The sequence below is a fragment of the Elephantulus edwardii genome, unplaced genomic scaffold (genome assembly GCF_000299155.1).
Source record: "Elephantulus edwardii isolate Elephantulus edwardi_28Jun2011 unplaced genomic scaffold, EleEdw1.0 scaffold00311, whole genome shotgun sequence".
Lineage (NCBI taxonomy): Eukaryota > Metazoa > Chordata > Mammalia > Macroscelidea > Macroscelididae > Elephantulus > Elephantulus edwardii.
Genome location: NW_006400061.1, coordinates 690,850 through 716,012, shown reverse-complemented (window position 1 = coordinate 716,012; position 25,163 = coordinate 690,850). Strand labels below are relative to the sequence as shown.

Genomic DNA, 25,163 nt, shown 5'->3' with positions numbered 1-25,163 from the left:
GAAGCCCAAAATCTCTGTAAATGTTTATGAAAATTAATAAAATATAATTATAGAAAAAAAAATATCAGCACTGAAAACTAGGCCAGGTGCTGGTTGTGGAACAGACCATCAACTACTCATATGCAAATTCAAATTAAAGCTAAAGATGGTTAAATCATATCCAAAGGAATAAAAATTGATCTTGAGTTTGTCCGCTCAGAATTTAAAAACCAACTCAGAAATAGGTTTGAGGCCTTGAACAGTAATGAATGAAGACCAGATGAGCTGTGGGAAGATACCAAGAATATCATTCATGAAGAATGCAAAAGGTTATTACAAAGAAGGAGGTCGAAGACCAAAATAGATGTCAGAAAAAACTGAATATAGCACTAGAGTGTCAAGAAGCCAAAGCTAAGGGAAGAAATCAAGAAATCAAGGAGCTGAATAGAAGATTTCAAAGGGTAGCTCAGAAAGACAAGGCAAAGTATTATAAAAATGTGCAAGGAGCTGGAGTTGGAAAATCAAAAGGGCTGAACTTGCCTGGCATTTCTTAAGGTGAAGGAACTGAAGAACAAATTCAAGCCATGAGTTGCAATGCTTAAGGATGCAATGGGCAGAATATTGAATGATTCAGAAAGCATTAAAAGAAGGAAGATCAAAACAACTATGAGATATCATCTTACCCCAGTCAGAAAAGCAAAATGTAACAGAACAGTGAGCAACAAATGCTGACAAGGTTGTGGAGACACTGGGACCCTTATTCACTGTTGGTGGAAATGTAATATGGTGCAACCACTGTGGAAGGCGGTATGGGGCTTTCTCAAAAAGTTGCAACTAGAGATACCGTTTTACCCAGCAATTCCACTACTGGGAATATACCCCAAAGAGACCATAACTGACATTCAAGCAGATATATGCACACCCATGTTTATCGCAGCTTTGTTCACAATAACATGAAGTTGAAGACAACCTAAGTGCTCATCAACAAATGAATGGATAGAGAAGCTATGGTATATTTTACACAATGGAATCCTAAGCTACATTGAAAAACAAGGAACTCATGCAGTATTATTCAAAATGGGTGATCCTGGAGGACATTATGCTGAGTGAAGTATCTCACAAAACGACAAATACTGCATGGTGCCACTGTTGTAAAACAGGACTGACATCCGGGTTGGGGAGAGACTGAGAAAGATGGGTTCAATAATGTATACTGCTTTGAAACAGATGAGGGAGAAAACTATTTAAAAGAGATATGTGATTAGGTATTTTTGTCATGACAGGAGTCTAGAGTGAAGGCTGCATAGTGGAGTGGACCTGGGGGGAGGGTATGTAAAACAGTGAAAGAATTTTTCTTTTACTTTCCCAAGAGTGTAGTGTACTAGGGGGGAGGGTTGGGAGGGGAGAAAAGTGCAACAATGAATGAATGGAAATCCAAAGTCTCTGTAAATTTTCATTGAAATTAATAATAAATTTTTTTAAAAAGAGGAAGCAAGGAGTTTACAGAGTCATTTTGAAGAGGGAATGGTAATGAAGGAGGAAGTTCAGTCTGCTTTGAAAGACTTGGCAAAAATAAAGCCACAGGAATTGATGGAATACCAATTGACATATTTCAATAAACAAATACTGCCCTGGATATGCTCACCAAGTTGTGCTAAGAAATCTGGAGGACAAATACTTGGCCAACTGACTGGGAGAGATCCATATTTATATTTCCATTCCAAGGAAAGGTGACCAGACAGAGTGTGGAAATTATCAAACAATATCACTAAAAAATTATCACACAGTAGCAAAATCCCGGAGAAGATTATTCAGGAACAACTGGATGAGTACATTCACAGGGAACTACTAGAAATACAAGCTGGGTTTAGAAGAGGTTGTGGCACCAGAGACATTATTGCCAGTGCCAGATGGATCTTGGCAGAAAGCAAAGAGTATCAGAGGAATGTCTATCTGTGTTTTATGGACTATGCAAAGGCATTTGACTGTGTGGATCACTACAAATTGTGACTAACCTAGAAAATGGGAATCCAAGAATACTTGATTTTGCTTATGAGAAACCTATACTTAGAACAGGAAGCAATCCTTAGAACAGAGTAGGGGAAGACTGCATGGTTCAAAATCAGGGCTGCATCCTATCTTCCATACCTTTTCAATCTATGTGCGGAACAAGTTATTCAGGAAGCAGGGCTTTATGAGGAGGAATGTAGCATCAAGATTGGAGGACTCATCAACAACCTATGCTATGCAGATGACACGACCTTGCTTGGTGAAACTGAAGACCTGAAGCACTTGCTGCAGATCAAAGACTGTTGTCTTCAATATGGATTGAAACTCAACATCAAGAAGACAAAGATTCTCACCACTGGGCCAACTGACAAAACCATGATAGATGGAGAAGAGATTGAAGTTGTTAACATTTACAGCTTGCGTGGCTCCACAATTAACACTTTTAACACCAGCAGTCAGGAAATCAAAAGACGAACTGCATTGGGACTATCGGCTGTCAAGGACATCTTCAGAATGCTGAAAAGCAAAGATGTCAGTCTAGAGATTAAGGTGCACCTAATCCAGGCCATGGTCTTTGCAATTACTTGCTATGCATCAGAGAACCGGACAATGACTATGGATGACAGAAGAAGAATCTATGCCTTTGAATTGTGGTGCTGGAGAAGAGTCTTCAACATAACATAGATTGCCAAGAAAACAAATAGATCTTTCTTGGAGAGGGTGAAACTAAGTTTCTCCTTAGAGGCTAGGATCTTGAAGCTCTGTCTCACATATTTTGGGCACATGGCCAGGAGAGACGGGGTCCTTAGAGAAGGGCATCATGCTTGGAAGAGTGGAGGGACAGCACAGGAGAGGAAGACCCTGGATGAAAGTGATTGATACAGTAACTGGGGCAATGCAGGGGGGCGGGATTGGTGTGTTGGTATTAGTGAGACTGGCTCAGGACAGCTCAGAGCTACTGTACATAGGGTCGTTATGAGTCACAGGCAATTCAATAGCACATAACAACAACAACAAGAAGGCATTTGTATACTGAAATAATTTTTATCAAAAATTGTAGGAAAGTTTGTAGGTGCCATCCATCAAGTTGATATGACTTACTGCGACCCTATGAACAACAGATCTGAGCCTTGTCCTATCCTGTGCCAACCTCATCATCTTTGACACACTTGAGCCAGTTGCTGCAGTCACTGTGTCAGTCTATCTTGTTCAGGGTCATCCTCTTTTTCGCTGACCTTCCACCTTTCTAAGCATGATGTTCCTGTCCAAGGAATAGCCTCTTCTAACAACATACTGAAATTATGTGAGATAAAGTTTTGTCATGATTGCCTTTAAGGAACATGCTGGGTGGACCTTCTCCAAGTCATATCTGTTTGTTCCTTTGGCATATCCATAAGGATATTCAGTACTCTTCTTCAACACCACAGCTCAAAGACTGATGTTGTTTTTCTGTTAAACTCATTCATTGTCCAGCTTTTATATGCATAGCAACTGATTGAAAAGACTGGTCTGAATTACGTGCACCTTAGTCTTCAAACTGGCATCATTGTTCCTCACTAATTTGGAGAGATTCCTGACATCACACTTGAATGCAAAAGTTAGAAACAATAAGGAAGGAATAGTAGTTTGAAATTATGGTCTTGGTGACAAATGAAACTAGACATAGAATGATTGAATTCTGTACCTTCAGTGATTTATTGAAAATACTTAAAAAAAAAAACCACAAAAGATGACTTTACACATGTACTTCACCTGATGTACTTCACAGGAATCCATTTGACTACATTTGTGGCAAGAATGACTGGAGAAGCTCAATATTAACAGTCAAAACCAGGCTAATTAACTGCTAACTGTGGAGCAGACTATCAACTTCTAATGTGCGAGGTGAAATTGAAACGGAAGAGAATTAAAACAATCTCACAAGAATCAAATACAACATTGAGTCTATCCTACCTGAATTTAGTCGGAAACGACTCGACGGCACATAACAACAACAACAGAATAAGTTTAAGAAATTGAACACTAATGACCCAAGACCACATGAGTTATGAATTGACATTAAAGATAGAATCCATGAAGAGAGCAAAAGGTTCTTAAAAAGACAGAGGATGGGTGTCAGCACACGTGCATCCTGCATCAGGATCACCAATATCAGAGACAGTGGATTAGCTAGGCTGTTGTTTATTGTTATGTGCCATCAAATCGCCTGAGTCTCATAGTGACCCTGTGTACAAAAACCCTAAACCCTGCTCTATCCTGTGCCAACCCTATTTTCACTAACAATTTACCCCCATTACCCAAGTCACTGACTCAATTCATCTCATCAAGGGTCTTACTCTCTTGCACTGTTCCTCTACTCTCCCAAGCATGACATTCCTCTCCAAGGACTTGCAACATGTCCAAAGTATGTCTAGGTAAGCTGTCTTAAAAATTTCTCAGTGTGGCCTGGACTACACTCCCACCAGAGCCTAGACTGTAGCCCCACAACCCCACTGCCTGGAACCCCCAGCCCTGCTGCTTGGAGACCAACCTGCTGTTGTTACTCTGTCCTGTGCCAAGATCACCAGTATCGTAAGTGAAGCCATTCCCTTCCCCTTCCCAGAGTTTGAGCTCCTTTGGGCTGCAGACCCTTTGACCTTGCCTAGCTGGAGCAGTTGACAGGCAGAAAAGGCTGCTAACTTTCAGGCCATATATCTCCCCAACTGAAGAAAGTCTTCCCTTGATTCAAAGGATCAGAGAGAAATTCAGGGAGGGTGAGCTGCCTTTACCTCATCTAGGCAGTGAGCTCTTGAGCCAACATTATTAGACCAAGGGCCTCAGACTTAAAAAACTCTACCACAGCAATTACATGGAAGGAATAGACTACCTTACACCTACACAAAACTGAACCAAGATGTCACCCCCCAAAAGTGATCATAACACAGTATTTTTTGATTTCTTAAAGCCAGAAAGTATGATGAAATTTTCTGACATAGAAATCAAAAGAATAATGAGTGAATATTTTCAAGAGGTAAAAGACAAACTCGAAGTATTACAGGACTCTTCCAGCAAAAAAACAAGAGAATTTTTTTAAAAGGCAATACAATACATTGCAGATAAAACAAAAGAGGCATTAGAGCCTCTGGAAAAACCAAAAAACTATAATCCAGAATAGGAGACCAATAGAGGACCAATGTTTCAGATGTGTCAACGTGTTGGAGGGACATATGAGCAGATTTGAAGAGATAGAACACAGAAGCAGCAAAATAGAAGGTAGGGTTATCAGCACTGATCTGCTAGAACAAAAAACAATAAAAAAGGAAAAAGGAAAAAGCCCAAGAGTAATGTGTGTCATCATCAAGAGGAATAATATACGCATAATCAGAATCCCAGAACAGAAAGAAGCAAGTAAAGAAACTGAGAAAGTTGTGAAAGAATTACTAGAAGAAAACTTTCCAAGCATAATGAGAGCATATATTTAAGAACCTGAGGAAACTCTGTATAGTATAGACCCCAAAATAAAAACACCAAGGCCTTGTTGTTTTTGTTGTGTACTGTTGAATCAGACTGACCCATAGCTGACTCTCCAGTGGGTTTTCAGAGGCAGTTAATCACATGGGAGGAGATTACCCATCCTTTTCCCATGGAGCAGCTGGTGTCCTTGAACTGTGTGCCTTCAGTATTGCAATGCAACTCCTTGCCGCTAGGCCACCACAGCATACCAATGCATATCATAGTGAAGTTTGCCAGAACCAAAGATAAGGTTAGAATCTGAAAGCAGCTAGAAGACATGAAGGACAACCTATAAGGAAGAACATAACCAATAGTAAGTATCTATGCACTAAATGATAGAGCTGCAAAATATACAAAGTAAACATTAACAAAATTGAAAAAAGAAATAGCACTACAATAGTAGTAGTAGACTTCAATACACCACTTTCAAGAAAAGATAGAATTACCAGAAAGAAACTCAACAAAGATGCTGAAGAATTAATAAACTTAATCCTGATACCAAATTCATTTTTCAAGGAGATGGAAAGGGAAATTATAAAATTTATTTGGAGAGACAAGAGACCCTGAATAAGGAAAATGCTTCTGAGAAACAAAAATGAGGTTGGAGGCATAGTACTCCCTGACTTCAAAACCTACTATACAGCAGAGGTAACCAAAACAGGATGGTACAATAACAGGCACATAGACTAATGGAACAGAATTGAGAATCCACAAATAGACCCAGCTATTTATGGTCAACTGATATTCGACAAGGAAATCAAAGCTATCAAATGGGGAAATGATAACCTCTTCAACAAATGGTGCTGGCAAGACTGCACTTCCACCCACAGAAAGCTGAAACAGGATCCACATCTCACACTATATACAAAAATCAACTCATGGTGGATCAGAGACCTGGAAGGAAAGCCCAAAACCATAACGTTCTACATAAAGTATTTCAGAAAATAGAAAATAGAAAAAAGATTAAATTCTCCTTGAATTTTTCTATGGAGCAAACATGTTCTTGATACCAAAGTCAGGTAAAGACACTACCCAAATAGAAAACTACAGGTCATCTCTCATGAACATAGATGGAAAAATCCTGAATAAAATCCTGGCCAATAGAATCCAACAGTTGTTGTTGTTGTTATGTGCCGTCGAGTCGTTAGCGACTCATAGTGACCCTATGTACAACAGCTCTAAACCCTGCTCTATCCTGTGCCAATCGCATTGCCTCTCACACACCCATCCCAAATACCCCAGTCACTGAATCAATCAATCTCATAGAGGGTATTCCCCTCCTGTGCTGTCCCTCCACCCTACCAAGCATGATGTTCCTCTCCAAGGACCTGTCTCTCCTTACAACATGTCCAAAGTATGTCAGACGAAGCCCCAGAATCCTTGCCTCCAAGGAGTAGCCTGGTTTAACCCTCTCTAGGATGGATCTGTTTGTTTTCTTGGCAGTCCATGGAACATTCAGTACTCTTCTCCAGCACCACAGCTCAAAGGTGTCAATTCTCCTTCTATCCTCCCTGGTAATTGCCCAACTCTGATGCATAACAAGTGATTGCAAAGACTGTGGCCTGTATCAGGTGCACCTTAGTCTCCAGAAAGACACCGTTACTCTTGAGTACTTTAGAGAGATCTCTAACAGCAGACTTTCCCATCGCAATATGTTTTTAATCCAACAGTACATCAAAAAATAATTCACTATGACCAAGTAGGATTCATAACAGGTATGCAAGGATAATTCAACATATGAAAAACAATCAGTATAATTTATCACATTATCAAAGCAAAGAACAAGAACCACATGATCCTATCAATTGGTGCAGAAAAGGCCTTTGACAAAAATCCAGCGTCCTTTCCTGATTAAAACACTCAACGAAATAGGAATATAGGGGAATTTTCTGAACATAGTAAAAAGTATACTTGCAAACCCAAGAGCTAACATAGTTTTCAAAGGAGAGAGATTAAAGGCATTCTGTTTGAGAACAGAAATAGCAAATTGTCCACTATAACGTCTCCTATTCAACATTGTCTTGGAAGTCTTAGAGATAACAATAAGACAAGAGAAGGAAATAAGAGGTATCCATATTGGCAAAGAGGAGGTAAAATTATCTCTATATGCAGATGATATTATTGTATACTTAGAAAATCCTAAAGACTCAGCAAGAAAACTACTTACATAGTTGACCAATTCAGCAAAGTGGCAAGATACAAGATCAACATATAATAATCAATTGGATTTTTCTGCAGTAACAAACAGAATACAGAAATGGAGCTAAGAAAGGTAATACCTGTTATAATAGATAACCGCAAGATTAAATACTTGGGAGTAAATCTAACTAGAAACACAAAAGACCTATTCAATAAAAATTATGAAGCATTACTACAAGAAACAAAAAGAGATTGGAGAAATCCAAGAATATACCATGCTCGTGGCTAGGAAAACTCAATATTGTAAAAATGACAGTTCTACCAAAGGCAATTCATAAGTTCAATGCAATCTCAATATAGATACCAATTCCATTTTTCAATGAGATGGAAAAGGCACTTTCCAATTATAATTTTTTTTATTATTATTTTTTGTGTGCGTGTACCGTCAAATCAGATCTAACTGGTACGGGGGAGATTGTCCCTCCTTCTCCAACAGAGCATCTGGTGGATTCGAACCTCTGGGATTCCAGTGCAGCTTCTTGCCACTAGTCCACCAGAGCTCCCCTCCAATTATATTTGGAATTGAAAGAGACTCTGAATAAATAAAGAACTCCTAAAAAAGAGGGAAAAAAGGTAGGAGGTATCACACTCCCTGATTTCAAATTCTATGACATAACCATCCATGGTGGTCAAGACAGTGTGGTACTGGTACAGTGACAAGAGACATAAATCAATAGAATAGAATTGAGAACCCAGAAATCAACTCATCTATCTATGCTCAACTGATTTTTTAAAAATAATTTTAATGAACATTTACAGAGAATTTGGATTTCCATTCGTTCATTGCTGCACTTCTCTCCCCGCCCAGCCCTCTCCCCCAGTCCCCCAGTTCACTCCTTTCTTTCAAAAGTAAAAGAAAGACTCCCTCCCTGGTACACAATCCCCCCGCACCCCTCCCACCGCCGCAACTACATTCAACTATGCAGCCTTAATTGTGGACTTTTGTGATAACCGTAATACCCTTCATACATCACTTTTAAATTATTCAGTCCCTCATCTGTTTCAGTGCAGTATACACAATTTATCCAGTTTTTCTAAGGAGATGGTATCAGTTAAGTTGGGAAACAATAGCCTTTTTAACAAACGGTGTTGGCAAAATTGGAAAAACATCTATGGAGCTTCACACCACCCAGCATACATAAAAACCATCACAAGATAGATCAAGGACCTAGAAGTAAAAACTAAAGACTATAAACCTCATTAGAAAAAAGCTGGGAAGAACTCTAGAAGCCCTGATTCACAGTCTTCCAAGCATAATGAAAAACCTTCAACCAGGAGAGAACAAAATGGATGAATGGGAACTTCTAAGAATAAAATCCCTGTGCAAATAATATAAAAAACAAAACCCCTTCTCCAATAGGATAAAAAAGGTAGTCACAAAGAAGGAAAAAAATATTTAGTACTGACATATCTGATAAGGACTCATACCTAAAATTTCTAGAATACTCCAGCACCTTGACAAGAAAAAGGTAAACAATGCAATTGCAAAATCGGCACAAAAAATGAATAGACACTTCACCAAAGAAGACATTCAGATGGCAAGCAAACACATGAAGAAATGTTCAAAATCGCTAGCTATCAGGGGGATGCAAAAAAGCCAACTATAAGATATCATCTTACTCTGGCAACAATAGTACAGTTCAACAGAACAAGAAACAATTAATGCTGTTGAGGTTTTGGAGAGATTGGAACCCTTATTCACTGCTGTTGGGAGTAAATAATGGTCCAACACCTACAGAAGGAAGTTTGGGGCTTTCTCAAAAAGTTGGAAATAGAAATACCATTTTACTCAGCAATGCCACACTGGGAATATACCCTAAAGAAACCATAACTGCCATCCAAACAGATATATGAACACCCATGTTTATTGCTGCATTATTTACAGTAGCAAAGAGATTGAAGCAACCCAAGGGCCCATCAAAAGACAAATGGAGAGAGAAACTATGGCATATTTCTACAATGAGATACTATGCAGGACTGAAAACCAACAAACTCAAAGCATTACACAGCATGGGTGACCGTGCAGGATATTATGCTGAGTGAAATATCTCAGTCACAAAAGGACAACTACTACATAACACCACCATTATGAGGCAGGTCTGACATGAGGGTTTGGGAGGAGAATAGAAGAGTGGATAACAAACATTGCACTGGAACAGATGAAGGAAAGGGCTATTTAAAAGAATTATATTATTAGGCATTATATGTACAACAGCAACCCAGAATAAGAGGTACATTGCAAAGAGGACTGGGTGAGGGTAATTGTGCAACAAGAATGAATATTTTAAAATAAAATAAAATAAGTGAATTGGGGGAAGGAGAAGGAAGAGAGAGAGAGAGGGTTAAAATGTGCAACAATGACTGAGTGAAAATCTAACTTCTGTAAACTTTTATTAAAATAATAATTTTTTTTTTAATAAAAAGGTTCTTTGGGAGAAACTGAAAGGGATTTGGAGTGAAGGGTCAATTAAACTTCAATGGAGGAAGCTTGGAATTGAAAAGAAGGCATCCACATAGGCCCATAAGAGGAGGAACAGCCTAACATTTGGCACAATAGTCTAATGAATATAGGGGGGGGGGGAGAAATCATCATCATTACAGTTCATCACCAAAAAAAATAAAAGTACATATATGATAAGCTCAGATAGAATGGAGATAGTGGTGTTAAAACTTCTGCATGGGGGCGGGGGTTGTGTTAAGATATTTGGTCCCCGTCATCATCTGAAGTCAGTGCATCCAACTCTTCATCCAGAGAATCGTGCCCCTCACCTGATTTCCTTACAGCTCCATATCCCCTTGTTCCCCAGATTGATCCAGTGTCCTGTTGTGGCCCCCTTTTTCATTCAGTGTGGAATAATTGTTATCTAACGATTTCGTGTTTGATCCCATACTGTCAGATTTCAGTTTTGGTTCCGGTCAGTGAACACTGGAGTGCTATTGTCATACGTATGACTGCTCTGGCTCTGAGAAGCACTGTTTAGATTCACCTGGAAGTCTTGTTTTCTTCCATCCTTCTTTTTCCTGTGACTTCCGCAATTCTCTCTATCTACAGATTGTCATACAAGTGCTGTTGCTCTAACCTATTTATCTGAATGAGTCCCTGATTTGTTGATCAATATCGGCTTCTCAATTTCCTGTGTCTTCTTGCACAACACCCTTAGGTTTTAGTAGTCTTTTCAGTTATGACAGTCTAATATTGGTGAAAATTAATGATTTATTTCTAGTTCTGGGAAATATATTTCTTTTCTTATTTTCTTATTGAAGGTTTTCTGGTAATACAATCTAAAGCACTTTGCACTATTGTTAACCAAAAAGCAGATTTAAACTACAAGTAGCTCCCAAAGAAAAAATGAGCACTGTCCTATCTGGGAAGCCTTTTGGCAAATGCCTGAGAATCCATTTAAGGCTGTTCTCTGAGTCTGTACCAACTCAATAGAGGTGAATATATGTATATATATATATATATTTCCTACTAAGAAAAGAACTTCAATACTTCAATTTAAAATGTTTAGTCAACTTACTTTATATTCTGAAGAAATACACATATGCTTTATTTCTGAAGCAATAACATGATAAATTTGAAGCAGGAGTGGCATCCACTTCCTAAGCCAAATGCCTCTGGAAACTATGAACTTGGAGAAATGATGATACTTAAAGAAAGGCTTCAGACCTTTTGTTTATAGGGTCACTATGAATCATGTTCAACGTGACGGCAACCACCACCACCATTAACATGATAAATGTATCTGCTCAATGCATAATGCTTGAGATCTTTTAAAGCTTGTAAGTGGCTATCCAGTACACTACAAATGATCTCTTTATCTGGAGTGACAGGCAGAGGAGGAGAGCCAGAAATGGTAGGTCACCAGATTTGTATCTACATACCTTATGAACAACTGCTGCTTTGCCATGACACTAAAAGAGAAACATGAACGGAGTCTGGGTAAAATTATTGACTACTGAAAAGTTTTGACCAAAGATTCCATAGAAGAATCCTGATCAAAAAAGGAAAATGCTGAAAGAATTTTCAAATTCTCATAGATACAGATTTTCTGGAGCCATGGAAGGTGAATGAATCCCTGAATCTGTTGTTTTGAAAGAATTTTTAAACTTTAAACCAAAATTATTTCCTCAGTCATCTTAAAATCAAAGAGTTCTTTTAAGAACTGTCCATATGGGATCCAACTGACAATAGCAATTGGAAGATTAGATAATAACTTTTTTTTAGATAATAACTTTGAAAGGCAATGAGTTTATGTTAATTGGGGTGGCACAGCTCAGAATAAGAAAGAATATGGTTACACTAGTTCTCTTTGGCCTACTGGATAGAAAGTTATGCTACCAAGCCAAAGGTGGGTGATTTTAATCTGCGGTGCTCAGGCCTGGTTTTAATTGTTTTTAGTCCAGCATTCTTTTAAGTGGTATAGCCCTCTTGTGTTCATTTGCTGTGCAGAGGTAACTCATGTTTGCTGTGCTGCTACACACTGTGACGCTGATGTGTCAAATGTGATAATGGTTACCCATGGTGGACAGTGTTTGGTGAAGCTCCCAGAATAAAAAAGTTTGGAAGCAGGAGTGGCATCCATTTCCAAAATAGCTTGCCTCTGGAAACTCTATGAACTTGGAGAAACAATGAAAGTTATTCAAGTGTTCAGGTCTTTCATTCATAGGGTTGCTATGAGTCATCTAGGACTCAATTGCACTTAACAACAACAACAACTTGAATATAATAAATGTCATTGTGCATGTAAAAACATTTGAATTGGTATATACTTTGCTATGTATATTCTCAACAAGTACAAAAGAAAGAAAATTTAGAATAGATGGATTTCTAAATATGCCATTCTTTGTTTTCAAAGTTGTCGAGGCATTTTTCTTGAATGACAGAACTGAGCAGTATTTAGAAGTTGAACTTTGTCCGTAAGTATATAATACTTTTCTATAATCGTTACTTCATTATTTAAACCTACTATTTTTCTGCTGCAAATCATGGTCCATTCCAGCTAACTAGGGTGATTGTCAATCTGAACCATATACTATTCTATAATCTCTTATTTTAAAGTACAATGTATATGTATGTAATATATATAATCTATATGCTTCTGAAGATTATCATTCTGACAATTCTATTTATAATTCTGAGTTTGTTTCCAAATAAATGTGAAGATAGTTTTTCTGTAAAATGAAAATCATTATGGACTAAATATGTTTTCCTTTATTGTCTGATATTTGCATTGTAAGTTTGCATTATTATATACTAGTTGCTCGAATGGCATAGTGGGTAGGAGTTGTGCTGCTAACTCACTGGTGGCACCTCTCATGTCATTCAAATCCACCAACAGCTCCTCTGGAGAAGAATGAGCAATTCCTTCCATGTGATCTATAGCTTCTGAAAACCTCTTGGAGGGTCAGTTATGGGCTAATTTTTACTCAAAAGCAACCATACCCAAAGCAATAAGTAGGCTGCCCTCTTTGAGACAGCCCTGTTTTTTACTATACCAATAAATAGACTTGGTTGCTGTATATTGCTCATACTACCTTTGATTTCTAGGAGGGAGATTGTATTTCTAGCAATGTGGCAACTTTAAATATGTCTTGTTCCAGTTAGCATCCTAGTACACCCATCCATTCCAGTTTTGTTTTCACGGCCATAACTGGACTAAAAAGAACTAGGACTCAGCCCTACTCAACAAGAACATTCATGTCTTTGTGTCCTATTTTCAACTAATATTTTAAAATACCTTATAGAAAAATACTGTTAATTCTCATAAACCACCATGTAACGTTAAAAGAGTTTAACTATTTTTACCACACATATGAGAAAACTAAAGCAAATAGGTTTGTAATTTGTCTAAAAGTCTAGATCATCTAGATTTTACTAAAATTTAGTTTTTAATTTTCACTTGATTCAATGATAATATCCACTTAGCATATAGAGTGTTGATTTTACACTGAGTGAATAGAATCATAATTGGGTTTTTATGTGTTAAGAAATTACACAAAGCTGATGTGTATAAAAATAATAAATTTTAAAAGCCAAAACATCTGGAGAGTAGTTTTATTTGCATCAAGACAATAAATAATAAAAGTAACGAGTTTCATTTAAGCAGTGCACTCCTATAGTAGTTAATTAACCTGTAGGAAAGACTATTATTTAGTTTGTAATAATTTTTCTCTTCCTAGAATATCCTTAAAAGTTGTATAATAACAATAAAAACAGCCCAAAGACTTTAGCTCTTGCCACATCATAGCTACTAAAAATACTTTCTTGAAGGAAATCTTTGAAGAACACTAAGGATCTCTGGGTAGAAATAGTAAAGTATAATAATTTCTAAAACCAGTAAATTTCTTTAAGTACTTTTCATTCTTTTGATTTTTATTTACCTGGCTAATCCCAAATATTGCAAGGAGTGGCCAGTCTTTGGAGAGGGACATCATGCTTGGGAGGGTGGAGGGGCAGTGTAAAAGAGGAAGACCCTTAATAAGATGGATTGATTCAGTGACTGGGGTAATGGGGGTAGGTTAGTCAGAGAAAATAAGGTTGGCACAGGATAGAGTAGCATTGTGATAGATGGGGAAGAGATTGAGGTTGATACAGATAGAGCAGCATCGTGATGGATGGTGAAGAGATTGAGGTTGTCAACAGTTTCACTTTGCTTGGCTCCACAATCAATTCTTTTGTCACTAGCAGCCAGGAAATGAAAAGATGTACTACATTGGGAAAGTCTGCTTTCAGAGACCTCTCCAAAACACTGAAGAGCAATAAGGTCAGTTTTGAGACTAAGGTGTGTCTGATACAGGCCATGCTCTATGCAGTTACTTGCTATGCATCAGAGAGCTGGAAAATAACTAGGAAAGATAGCAGAATTGATGCCTTTGAGCTGTGGTGAGAAGAGTGTTGAATATATCATAAACTGCTAAGGAGAATGAACAGGTTCAGCCTTGAGAGGGTTAAAGCAAGCTGTTCCATGGAGGCAAGGATTCTGAAGCTTAATCTGATATACTTTGGACATGTTGCAAGGCGGGACCAGGCTTTGGAAAGGGACATCATGCTTAGGGAGGTGAAGGGACAGTGCAGGAGAGAAAGACCTTTGATGAGATGGATTGATTCAGTGAGTAGAGTCATGGGGGTAGGTGACAGAAACAATAAGATTGGTTCAAGATAGAGCAGGGTTTATGGCTGTTGTACATAGTGTTGCTATGAGTTGCAAACTGCTTGACAGCACATAACAATAATCCCAATTGTGTACTCTTAGTAGAATTAATTTTCTGATGATCCATTGTGGTTTTTCAATTTGTTGGGTTTTTTTAGTTGTTCCCCCCTCCCCCCGAAAATATGTCTTAACTGATAGTAGAGAACAGGAAACCTTAGAGGCAAACAGGACATATGAGAGACAAATGAAAATCTTAAAATTTTGTAGTTGTTGTTATGTTCTGTCTAGTCTTCCTGTGACTCGTAGTGACCCTATGTACAACAGCCCTAAACCCTACTCTGTCCTGTGCCAATCTTATTTTCTACAAATGTTTGTAATTTATATAAAATTTCTACAAAATTTTGTAGATTTTGTAGAGTCAAATGAAAATTTTTAGCTTGCTGATGACTTCTTAGTATTTTCTATTTTTAACTTTCTATTAGTTGGATAAAACCTTTCTTCCTGAAATAACCTTTGGCAAAGATATTTCATTGAGATTTAAAAGTTGTTGCCAGAATTTCTTGTTGTTTTTAGGTACCATTGAGTAGAGTATAACTCTCCTGAATCACTCACTGTACAACACACCTGAATCCTGTCCTATCCTGTGTGGTAAATACGTCATTCCATATTGTCGAGTGTCTTCTGTCTTTCACTGACCTCTCCAAGCATGATGTTCCTTTCCAAGGATAGCCTCCTCTTGCATCATTGCCAAAGCAGGAGAGATAAAGTTTCACATGGTCTTGCCTCCAAGGAATACTCTAGCTGCTGCACTTTTACCAGGACATACCTGTGCATCTTTTGGCAGTCCATTCAGTACTCTTCTCTAACAGCACAGCTTAAAAGCATCAATTCTTCTCCTGTCATCCTTATTCATTGTCTAGCTCTCAGATGCATAGGAAGTGATTGAAAAGACCATCGCTTGAATGAGGCATACCTTAGTCTTCAAACCAACATCATTACTCTTAATAATTTGGAGATATCCCTGACATCAGATTTGCCCGATGCAGTATGTCTCCTGATCTGCTAACTGCTGGTACTAAGGATGTTGATTGTGAATCCAGGTAAGATGAAATTATTGCCAGCTTCAATCTTTTCTCCATTTGTCATGATGTTGCCTTTTGCCCCTGTGGTAGACGTTTGTTTTCTTGATGTTGAGATGTAATCCAAATTGAAGCTGTAGTCTTTAATCCTCTGTAGCATGTCTTTCAGGGTCTCCTCACTTTCATAAAACAAGGTTGTGTCATTTGCCTTACACAGGTTACGCTTCTCTTGTTGCCACTGAGTACAACTCATAGTGATCTTATGGACAACAGATCTGAACTCTGCCCTAACCTGTGCCAACCTCACAATGTCTGGCACACTCGAGCCCATTGCTGCATTCATTGTGTCAATACCCCTGGTTGAGACTCTTCCTCTCCTTTGCCATCCCTCCACCTCTTCAAGCATGATCTCCTTCTCCAAGGAATAGTGTCTCCTACCAGCATGTTCAAAGGATGTGAGATGAAGCATTGCTGTCCTTGCCTCCAAGGAGTATCCTGCCTGCACTTTCTCCAAGACATATCTGTTTGCTCTTTTGACAGTTCATGGGATATTCAGATGCTTCTCTTGTTTTTATGTGCTTTCAAGTTGTCTACAAGTCATAGCAACCTTCTGCACAGTAGCTTTGAACCCTTTCATATTCTGAGCCAGTCTCACTGTCTCCAACAAACCTATCCTCATTACCCCTGTTACTGTCTCAATCCATCTCATGAAAGATCTTCCCTACGTTGTCCCTCCACCATTCTGAACATGATGTCCTTCTCCAAGGACTGGACCCTACTGGCCACATGCCCAAAGCATGTTAGACGGAACGTAAAAATCCTAGCCTCCAAGGAGAAACTTGGTTTCACCCTCTCCAAGACAGACCTGTTTGTTTTCTTGGAAGTTCATGGAATGTTCAATACTTTTCTCTACCAACACCACTCAAAGACATCAATCCATCTTCTGTTATCCTTATTCACTGTCCAGCTTTCTGATGCATGGAAAGTAATTGGGATGACAGTGGCCTGGACTAACATTTTCAGACTAACATTGTTGCTCTTGAGCACTCAGGAGAGATCCCTGACAGCAGATTTTCCCAATTCACCTCACCTTCTGATTTTCTGATTGCTAATGCCAAGAGTGTTGATTGTGGAGCCAAGCAAGCTTAAATTGTTAACAATCTCAACCTCCTCTCCATCTATCATGGTGCTCCCAACTGGTCAAGTGATGAGACTCTTTCTCATCTTGATGCTGAACTTTTTCAATCCATATTGAAGACTACACAGTCAGTTTTCTGCAGAAAACACTTCAAATCCTCCTGTGTCAGCAAGCAAGGTTGTGTCATTTGCATAAAGTAGGTTGTTGCTGACTCTTCTTCCAATCCTGATGCCACAGTTTTCATAACATTTAGCCTCTTGAATGATCAGTTCCACATATAGATTAAAAGGTATGAAGACAAGAGATACACACTGCTTTCCTGATTTTGAACCATGCAGTGTTTCCTTGCTGTGTTCTGAAGACTGCTTCCTGGTCCAAGTATAGATTTCACATGAACACAATCAAATTCTGGAATTCCTGTTCTTCTCAAGATTAGCCACAATTGTTGTGATCTACATAGTCAAATGCCTTTGCATAGTCAATGAAATACAGATAGTCATTCTTCTGGTACTCTCTGCTCTCAGTCAAGATCCATCTGACATTGGCTGTGATGTCCCTAGTGCCATGGCCAGTAATTGAGATTAGTTTTATTATAATATCCAAATTATATGTCATTTTTCTTCTTCTTCTTCATAATTTACATCACTTAAATAAATCAATATAAGTATTTATGTATGTGTGTGTTTGTGTGTGTGTATATATATATATGTAAAATAAAACATAAGAGAAGTTTAAGCATAAGTAGCTTTATGTATTTGCACTTGTCACAAAAACACTCCTTTTTTGGGTATATGTAAACCTAAAGATGTCATTTTTGAAATAATGAGAATTGTAACTCTTCTTTTATTAGCAAATATTTATATTACATTTGAAATTTAGTTACAAATACTACACATTTTAGATAAGAAGACTAGGGAAGCAAATAGCTCTTATTTCAAATACTCATGAAGAATTTTAATTTTGACAGCCATGGGCAGCATTTGGTGCTTTTACTCTCTGGAAGAAGAAATGTTTGGAAAGTAAGTATATAAACATATAAAACAAAATTCTTAAGTACCAAAGTATTTCATATATCTCCATTTATTTATCAATTTATTTATAGCTATAGACATCTAACATATTTGTATAATATACATACTTTCATATGTAAAGTGTGATTCTGAACTCTGCTATTGTGTTTCACATATTCCTATAGCAAGAACTTGCTTTATCATTCCAAGTGTCCAGAGGAGAGACAAAATGGGAAGGAAAAGCACATCTTCCTTGGTCTTATTTTCCACCAAATGTCACAAAATTTAATTCATTTGCAATTCATGGATCAGAAGATAAAAGAAGTTATGAAGCTCTTTACCCTGTACCTCAGCATGAACTACAACAAGGACAGAAACCTGATTTGTAAGTAGAAAAAGAAATGAAGATATGACTCAACACTAAGAACTTTAAAAAAAACCCCTAATTTTATTAGAACTGTTGTAACATTTATATTTCCAATAAGGAGGTATAGGTGCTCAAACATCTAGTAGATACTGATTGGTGAAGGAAGGCTTGATAAATTGACTTTGGTCTGACATAGTCTCTGTCATTACTATCAGTGTGGTTTTTATATTTCTGTAACAGTATAAGGCAGCTCAGGTGGTGTAGCCTGTAGAGGTTTGTACAGCTAACCTTAACGTGCTTGTCTGGCAATTTGAATCCACCAGCAGCTCCATGGGAGAAAGACAGACAGTCTCTATTTATATGATTTATAGTCTTAGAAAACCCATTGAAAGGTCAGCTCTGAGTCAGATGTGATTCAACAGCAATGAGAACTAAGTAGCAGTATAAGAAAGATCTTCCTTAGTGTGTGTTGCATCTGCTTATACAAAAGTGTTGCACGGATTCCTTTATCCAGAGTTAATTAGCCAGAGTCACCACATCACTGTACCCTGGTGTGAGCAAAGGCTTAATAAATCCTTTTCCTGCTGCATGAGAATCTAGGCTTCCGTTAACTCCACAGCTCTCTGGTAACCTCATAAATGTGAGAATGTTTCCAGAGAACATTAATTCTGATAAAAATTATCTCTAATTTTTAAATTGCTTCTGAGCCAAGAGTAATTACCAATGAACTATGAATACCTGATGGGGGCAGCATAGCTTTGGGCTTCCCTTGCATGGATGAATCCCACACTAGGCTTCAAGTTTTCATTTATATTTTACACTAAAAATTTACTTTAAATCAGTCATCTTATTTTTGCATTTCAAAGTACAGTGTCACCATTAGGAGCGAATCAGGAGGCTTAGCTTATCAATAGGTTAAACTTGTGCTAATTTACTTTTTAAAAAATTTAAAAATATTATATATATATTTTAAATTTTATATTGGTTTGCATACAAAATGCATATACATTGTGTTTAATTCACATGCATTGTGTTTCCCACATTCCCTCATTCACATAGTGTACCCATACTTTTGGAGCACCTTATAATGTGCTCCAGTCAGAGCTGTCATTATTGTCCAGTTACAATGATGCTTCAAATCTATGGTCTCAGCCACACATGCAGTAGTAATTTAAAGGTGTAATTTTTACTTTACTAGTTGTTTTTGTCATGACTGTTGCCCATACAAGGGAGCTCTGGTGGTAAGAAGTTGTGCTGCCAACCCAAACGCATGTGGTTTTAAAGCACCAGCTTCCGCACAAAAGAAAGAACAGTCTTTTCTCATGCAATTTACTGCCTCTGAAAAACCACTGGAAGGTCATAAAATCCATTGGAGGGTCCAGTAGAGTCAGTTCTAATGCCACGTTATATGATTAAAAAATAACATTGCTGCTATTACATTCAGTGATATTTGCAGATTATCATTTATGAGTAAGATTAGTATAAAATATTATGGTTTCTGTATGATATGTTACAAGAAGTGTCTAGTTAGATAGTGACACATGAGTTATTGCATAGGTGAAGGCACTACCTATGAGCTATGCCTGTGGAATTATTAAAAGAGATATTGGCTCCTGTTGGTCAAGTGTTTAATCCAAGGTGTCTTCTGTACCTTCTCAATTTCAGCCTTGTACCTTGTCCCTAATGCTGTCACCTAAGGAAAATGTAACTTCTGACAGCCTGATCAATCGATGATTCAGATTTTCATAAAGATTACATCCATAGAGAGAAAACCCAGATGCTATTCTATGGTCCTGTGTTGTAGTGTGATCCTGTATCTCTGTGATTATCGTTAGCATGTCTTACTGGAGTCTGGTAGGTATGAATGTGTAATAGAACCTAACAGAGATATGAGGTGCCTAGTTGCTCCAAACTATAAAAATGTTTAACTGCTAGCCAGCGGTTTAAGCCAACTCAGACCTGACAAGGCAAGATGCCTTGGAAGAAAAGCCTGGTGATCAACATCAGAAAAATAAGCCATTGGTTTACTCTGTCATCCTGTTTCAGGTTTGACTCAGTGACAACAGCATTTTAACAGAGACATCCTCGTGGGTTGGTATCTGACGTTTTTTGCTGTTTAACTGGACAAAGTCCTACACTGTCTTTTGTTGTTTTCTTCCTGTCCTGCACTTTGCACTACTGTTTTTTCCTCAACATCTAAATCTGAGATTAACAGTGGTGACTAGAAAATGGTTCTACGGTTGTGAAGGGCGGAATAGGATAGGATGCTAAGTACAAGTGGCGGGGCTACCCTACTAGGATGGCCTGTTTCTCTCAGGGTCTTCTCCAGTGAATACCTTCTTGTATTTAGATTTTATTTGTACTAACTTAGAAACTTCCCCTGAGGAAAAGTAGAAGTGTACCAATGATGAGCTAGGGCAGACTGAAGTCTACTGAAACATATTAGAGAAATTTTCTTATCTCATTAAGCCACAAAGAAAATCACAATAATAATGAAATGGTTTCCCATAAAGAAAGTGGTTAGTATGAAGCCGCTTATATTAGCTTCCAATGCTTTGGCAAAGAAGAAAGTCTAATTTATGGAGCTGAACCTTTTCAAAACTTGTAAAAACAATTGCTTATATAACTGATAAATTATGTCAAAGTTGGAATGTAACAAAATTTGCAAGTATATAATGTGATTTGTTTATAGCTATAGGAAATGAGGCAGATTTTGAGAGCTGATTTTTATCTTTCCTGTCACCTGTGAGGGAGTTACTTGCAGAATTGAAAGGAGAATGCTTTCAAATGTTAGGTGAATGTTTTCAGAGCTGAATGTTTGATAGCCACAGTGAGAAAACTGTACATATAGAATACATCTTACCTTTGGTATTTCTTAAAATAGAATATTGTCTTATCACAAATGTGACAAAATAAATAGCCTTTCAGGACAACTATTTCACAAATGCATAATTCATCTCAATTCTTACTTTCTTTTTTTTTTGCTTTTAGCCATCGTCTGGAATACTTCAAGCCTTTCAGTTTTAACACGCTGTTTGGAGCGGAATGGAAACAGCCAGAATCAGACCTGTGGCTTATAGAGAAACCTGATATATCGGAGTAGAGTAGAAAACCATATCAATCATTATTTCTTTATACTTCTTAAAGTAAATGAATAATAAATATTGATTTCCTTCATGACATCTTGAACACATTTCAACAATAAATATATTCAGACAGATTTCATATAAAATTTAGCATCTCCATGGAAAATTATCAAGTATTAATAAGAAAGTACAAATTTGTATATGATTTTATCTATAAAATTGAAATATTTATCTCTGTTTTAGCCCAGAAGCCATTATGTCAGAGGTTGTAACTCTACCTTCTGGATTGTATCACCGTCACCCCAAATATTTCTGACTCCTAACTCGAATATCCTGATTCTGTCAACCAAAGTAATTATTTCTATTCCCACTTCCTTAGTTCCAGACAGCTTGAAACGGAAACACTTTATCTGCTCAAGACTCCATGCAGTAGACCATATTTACTAGGAATCTGCTGTCCATTCTTGAACTGATTAGAAATGCCCTATTTTAGTTCAGCAAGAAATCCACATCTGTTAAGACATCATCAAGATACATGAATTATTTAACCAGCTGCTTTTCTTATCTTTGAGTAGTCTTCAATTCAGAGAATGAACTCTGCTTTCATTTTGAAAATTTCAAATAACTAAAATTTTCTTAATGTTGTTAAACAAGACGTCAAAACATCTTCATTTTATCTTAGAACATCAAACGCTCTTGGACTATAATTGTCAAATTCTATGTAGTATTGTTTCAGAGCTCGAAGCAATCTTGTTTATCATCTATAAACTTCATCACCAAATCTGATTCTTCTGCAGCAGTCTTAATTCAGAAATTGACAATCTTATACAACATAAAGCATTATTATTTCTTGTAATAGAGATGCCAAGTTGCCTAACTTAATAATCTGCTTTGTTTTTTTCAGTACTAACAGAGCATAAAGTTTTAGGGTTTCTAAGTGTATGAGGAGAAATGTGGCATCAGAATTGGTGGAAGAGTCATCAGCAACCTGAGTTATGCAAATGACACACTCTGCTTGCTGAAACGAGGAGGACCTGAAGTGCTTACTGCGTAAGGTCAAGGACTGCAGCCTTCAATATAGATTGAAGCTCAACGTTAAGAAAGCAAAGATTCTCACCACTGGGCCAATTGGCAGCATCAGTATGGATGGTGAAGAGATTAAGATAGTTAACAGTTTTAGTTTGCTTGGCTCCATAGTCAAAACTCTTGGTACCAGCAGCCAGGAAATCAAAAGATGAATTGCATTGAGAAAGTAGCTATCAGGGACCTCTCAAGAGTACTGAAGAACAACGATGTCTGTTTGGAGACTAAGGTGCACCTGATCCGGTCTTCGCAATTACATGCTATGCATCAGAGAGTTGGACAGTGATGAGGGATGATAGAAAGAGAATTGATGCCTTTGAGCTATGGTGCTGGAGAAGAGTGTTGACTATATCATGGACTGCTAGGAGAACAAACAGGTTTGTCCTGGAGAGGGTGAAGCCGGACTGCTCCTTGGAGTCAAGAATTCTGAAGCTTCATCTGACATACTCTGGGCATGTTGCAAGGAGGGACTGGTCCTTGGAGAGGGACATCATGTTTAATACAGTGGAGGGATGGAACAGGAGAGGAAGACCCTCGATGAGATGGATCAATTCTGTGACTGAGGTGGGAGTGAGTGTGTTGGAGACTGTGCAGGATAGAGTAGCATTTAGGGCTCTTGTACACAGGGTTGCTATGAGTCACAAGCAACATGATGGCACATAACAACAACAACAGCTACAACAGTGGAACAGTGCTTCAGGTGCACAACTGGTAATGAAAAGATCAGTGGTTTGAACCCACCAGCCACCTGTTGTTGTTCTTACGTGCCGTTGAGTCACCTGTGACTCATAGCGACCCTACATGCAATAGCTCTGAAGCCTCCCCTGTTCTCTCCAGTATCACTGACTCCAAAACACCTACCTCCCATTGCCCTAGTTACTATATCAATCCATCTCGGATCTTCCTCTTCTGCGCTGTCCCTCCACCCTTCTGAGCATGATGTCCTTCTCCAAAGATCGGTCCTTCCTGGCCACATGCCCAAAACATGTGAGACAGAGCTTCAAAATCCTAGCCTCCAAGGTGAAACATGGTTTTGCTCTATGAAGACCTATTTGTTTTCTTGGTGGTCTATGGTTTAAGACTTTTCTCCAGCACCACAACTCAAAAGCATCAAATCTTCTGTCATCCTTAGTCATTATCCAGCTCTCTGATGCATAGCAAATAATTGTGAAGACCATGGACTCAATGGGGTTGATGTTAGTCTCTAGACTGACATTGTTGCTTCTCAGTACTCTGGAAAGGTCCCTGGCAGCAGATTTAGCTATTGCAATTCCTCTTTTGATCTCCTGACCACTGGTGCCAAAAGTGTTTGTGTGGAGTGGAGCACGCTGTAAATATTACTAACCTCAATCTCTTCTCCATATAATATGGTGCTGCCAATTGCACAGTGGTGAGAATCTTTGTCTTTTTTATGTTGAGCTTCAATATATATTGAAGACTACAGTCCTTGACCTTTGGCAGCATGCGCTCAGGACCACTTCAGTTTCAGTAAGCAAAGTTGTGTCATCTACATAAGGTAGGTTGTTGATGAGTCTTCCTCCAAACCTGATGCCACATTTCTCCTCATAGAGTCCAGCCTCCCAAATGATCACTTCTGCATATAGATTGAAAAGGTGTGGAGACAGGATGCATCCCTGACATACTTCCTTCCAGATTTTGAACCATGCAGTGTTTCCCTGCTCTGTTCTGAGGACTGCTTCCTGGTTCAAGTATAGGTTTTTCATAAGCACAATCAAGTGTTCTAGTATTCCTAATCTCCTCAAGGTTAACTACAATTTGTTGTGATGCACACAGTCAGATGTCACCAGTTATTATTAACAATGAATGTTGGTTACATGTTTGATTGATTTCAAACTGCAAAAGATGGTAGAAATCTTCTATTTCCTACTCTTAGGTTCTAGTTGTTGGAGAATATGGTTGAATGATAGTGGTACAACTGGAACAGCACATCAGCAGAGAACTTCCAGAAGCTGGATTTAGAAGGGGTTGTGGTACTAGGGATATTGTAGCTGATGTAAGATGGATCTTAGCTGAAAGCAGAGAATACCAGAGGAATGTCTATCTGTGTTGCATTGACTATGCAAAGGCATTTGACTATGTGGATCATAACAAGCTGTGGCTGACTGTGAGAAGAATGGGAATCCCAGGACACTTGATCATTCTAATGCAAAACCGATACTTGGACCAGGAGGCAGTCGTCAGAACAGAGCAAGGGAACACTGCATGGTTCAAAATTGGGAAGTGCGTATGCCAGGAATCCGTCCTATCTCCATACCTTTTCAACCTGTATGCAGAACAGATTATCCAGGAGGCTGGCCTCTACGAGGAAAAATGTGGGGTCAAGATTGGTGGAAGATCTATCAACAATCTGCCTTATGCAGATGACACAACCCTGCTTGCTGAAACAAACTGAGGAGGACCTCATGCACTTACTGTAGAGGGTCAAGGACTGCAGCCTACAATATGGATTGAGGCTCAATGTCAAGAAGACAAAAATTCTCACCACTGGACTAATTGGCAGCATCAGGATGGATGGTGAAGAGATTGAGATTGTACACAGCTTTAG

At 38.2% G+C, this 25,163-nt stretch overlaps 1 protein-coding gene across 1 annotated transcript in view; it reads left to right on the top strand.

Annotated features, from left to right (window-relative positions):
* The window catches only part of LOC102869429 (chromosome unknown open reading frame, human C4orf33), a 27,842-nt gene extending 6,311 nt beyond the window's left edge, over positions 1-21,531 (top strand). The window contains exons 2-5 of the mRNA XM_006901165.1: positions 12,540-12,600; positions 18,019-18,070; positions 18,247-18,446; positions 21,420-21,531. Coding sequence (XP_006901227.1) covers positions 12,540-12,600; positions 18,019-18,070; positions 18,247-18,446; positions 21,420-21,531 — 425 coding nt within the window. The remainder of the gene's footprint in view (positions 1-12,539; positions 12,601-18,018; positions 18,071-18,246; positions 18,447-21,419) is intronic.
* Positions 21,532-25,163: the final 3,632 nt, after the last annotated feature.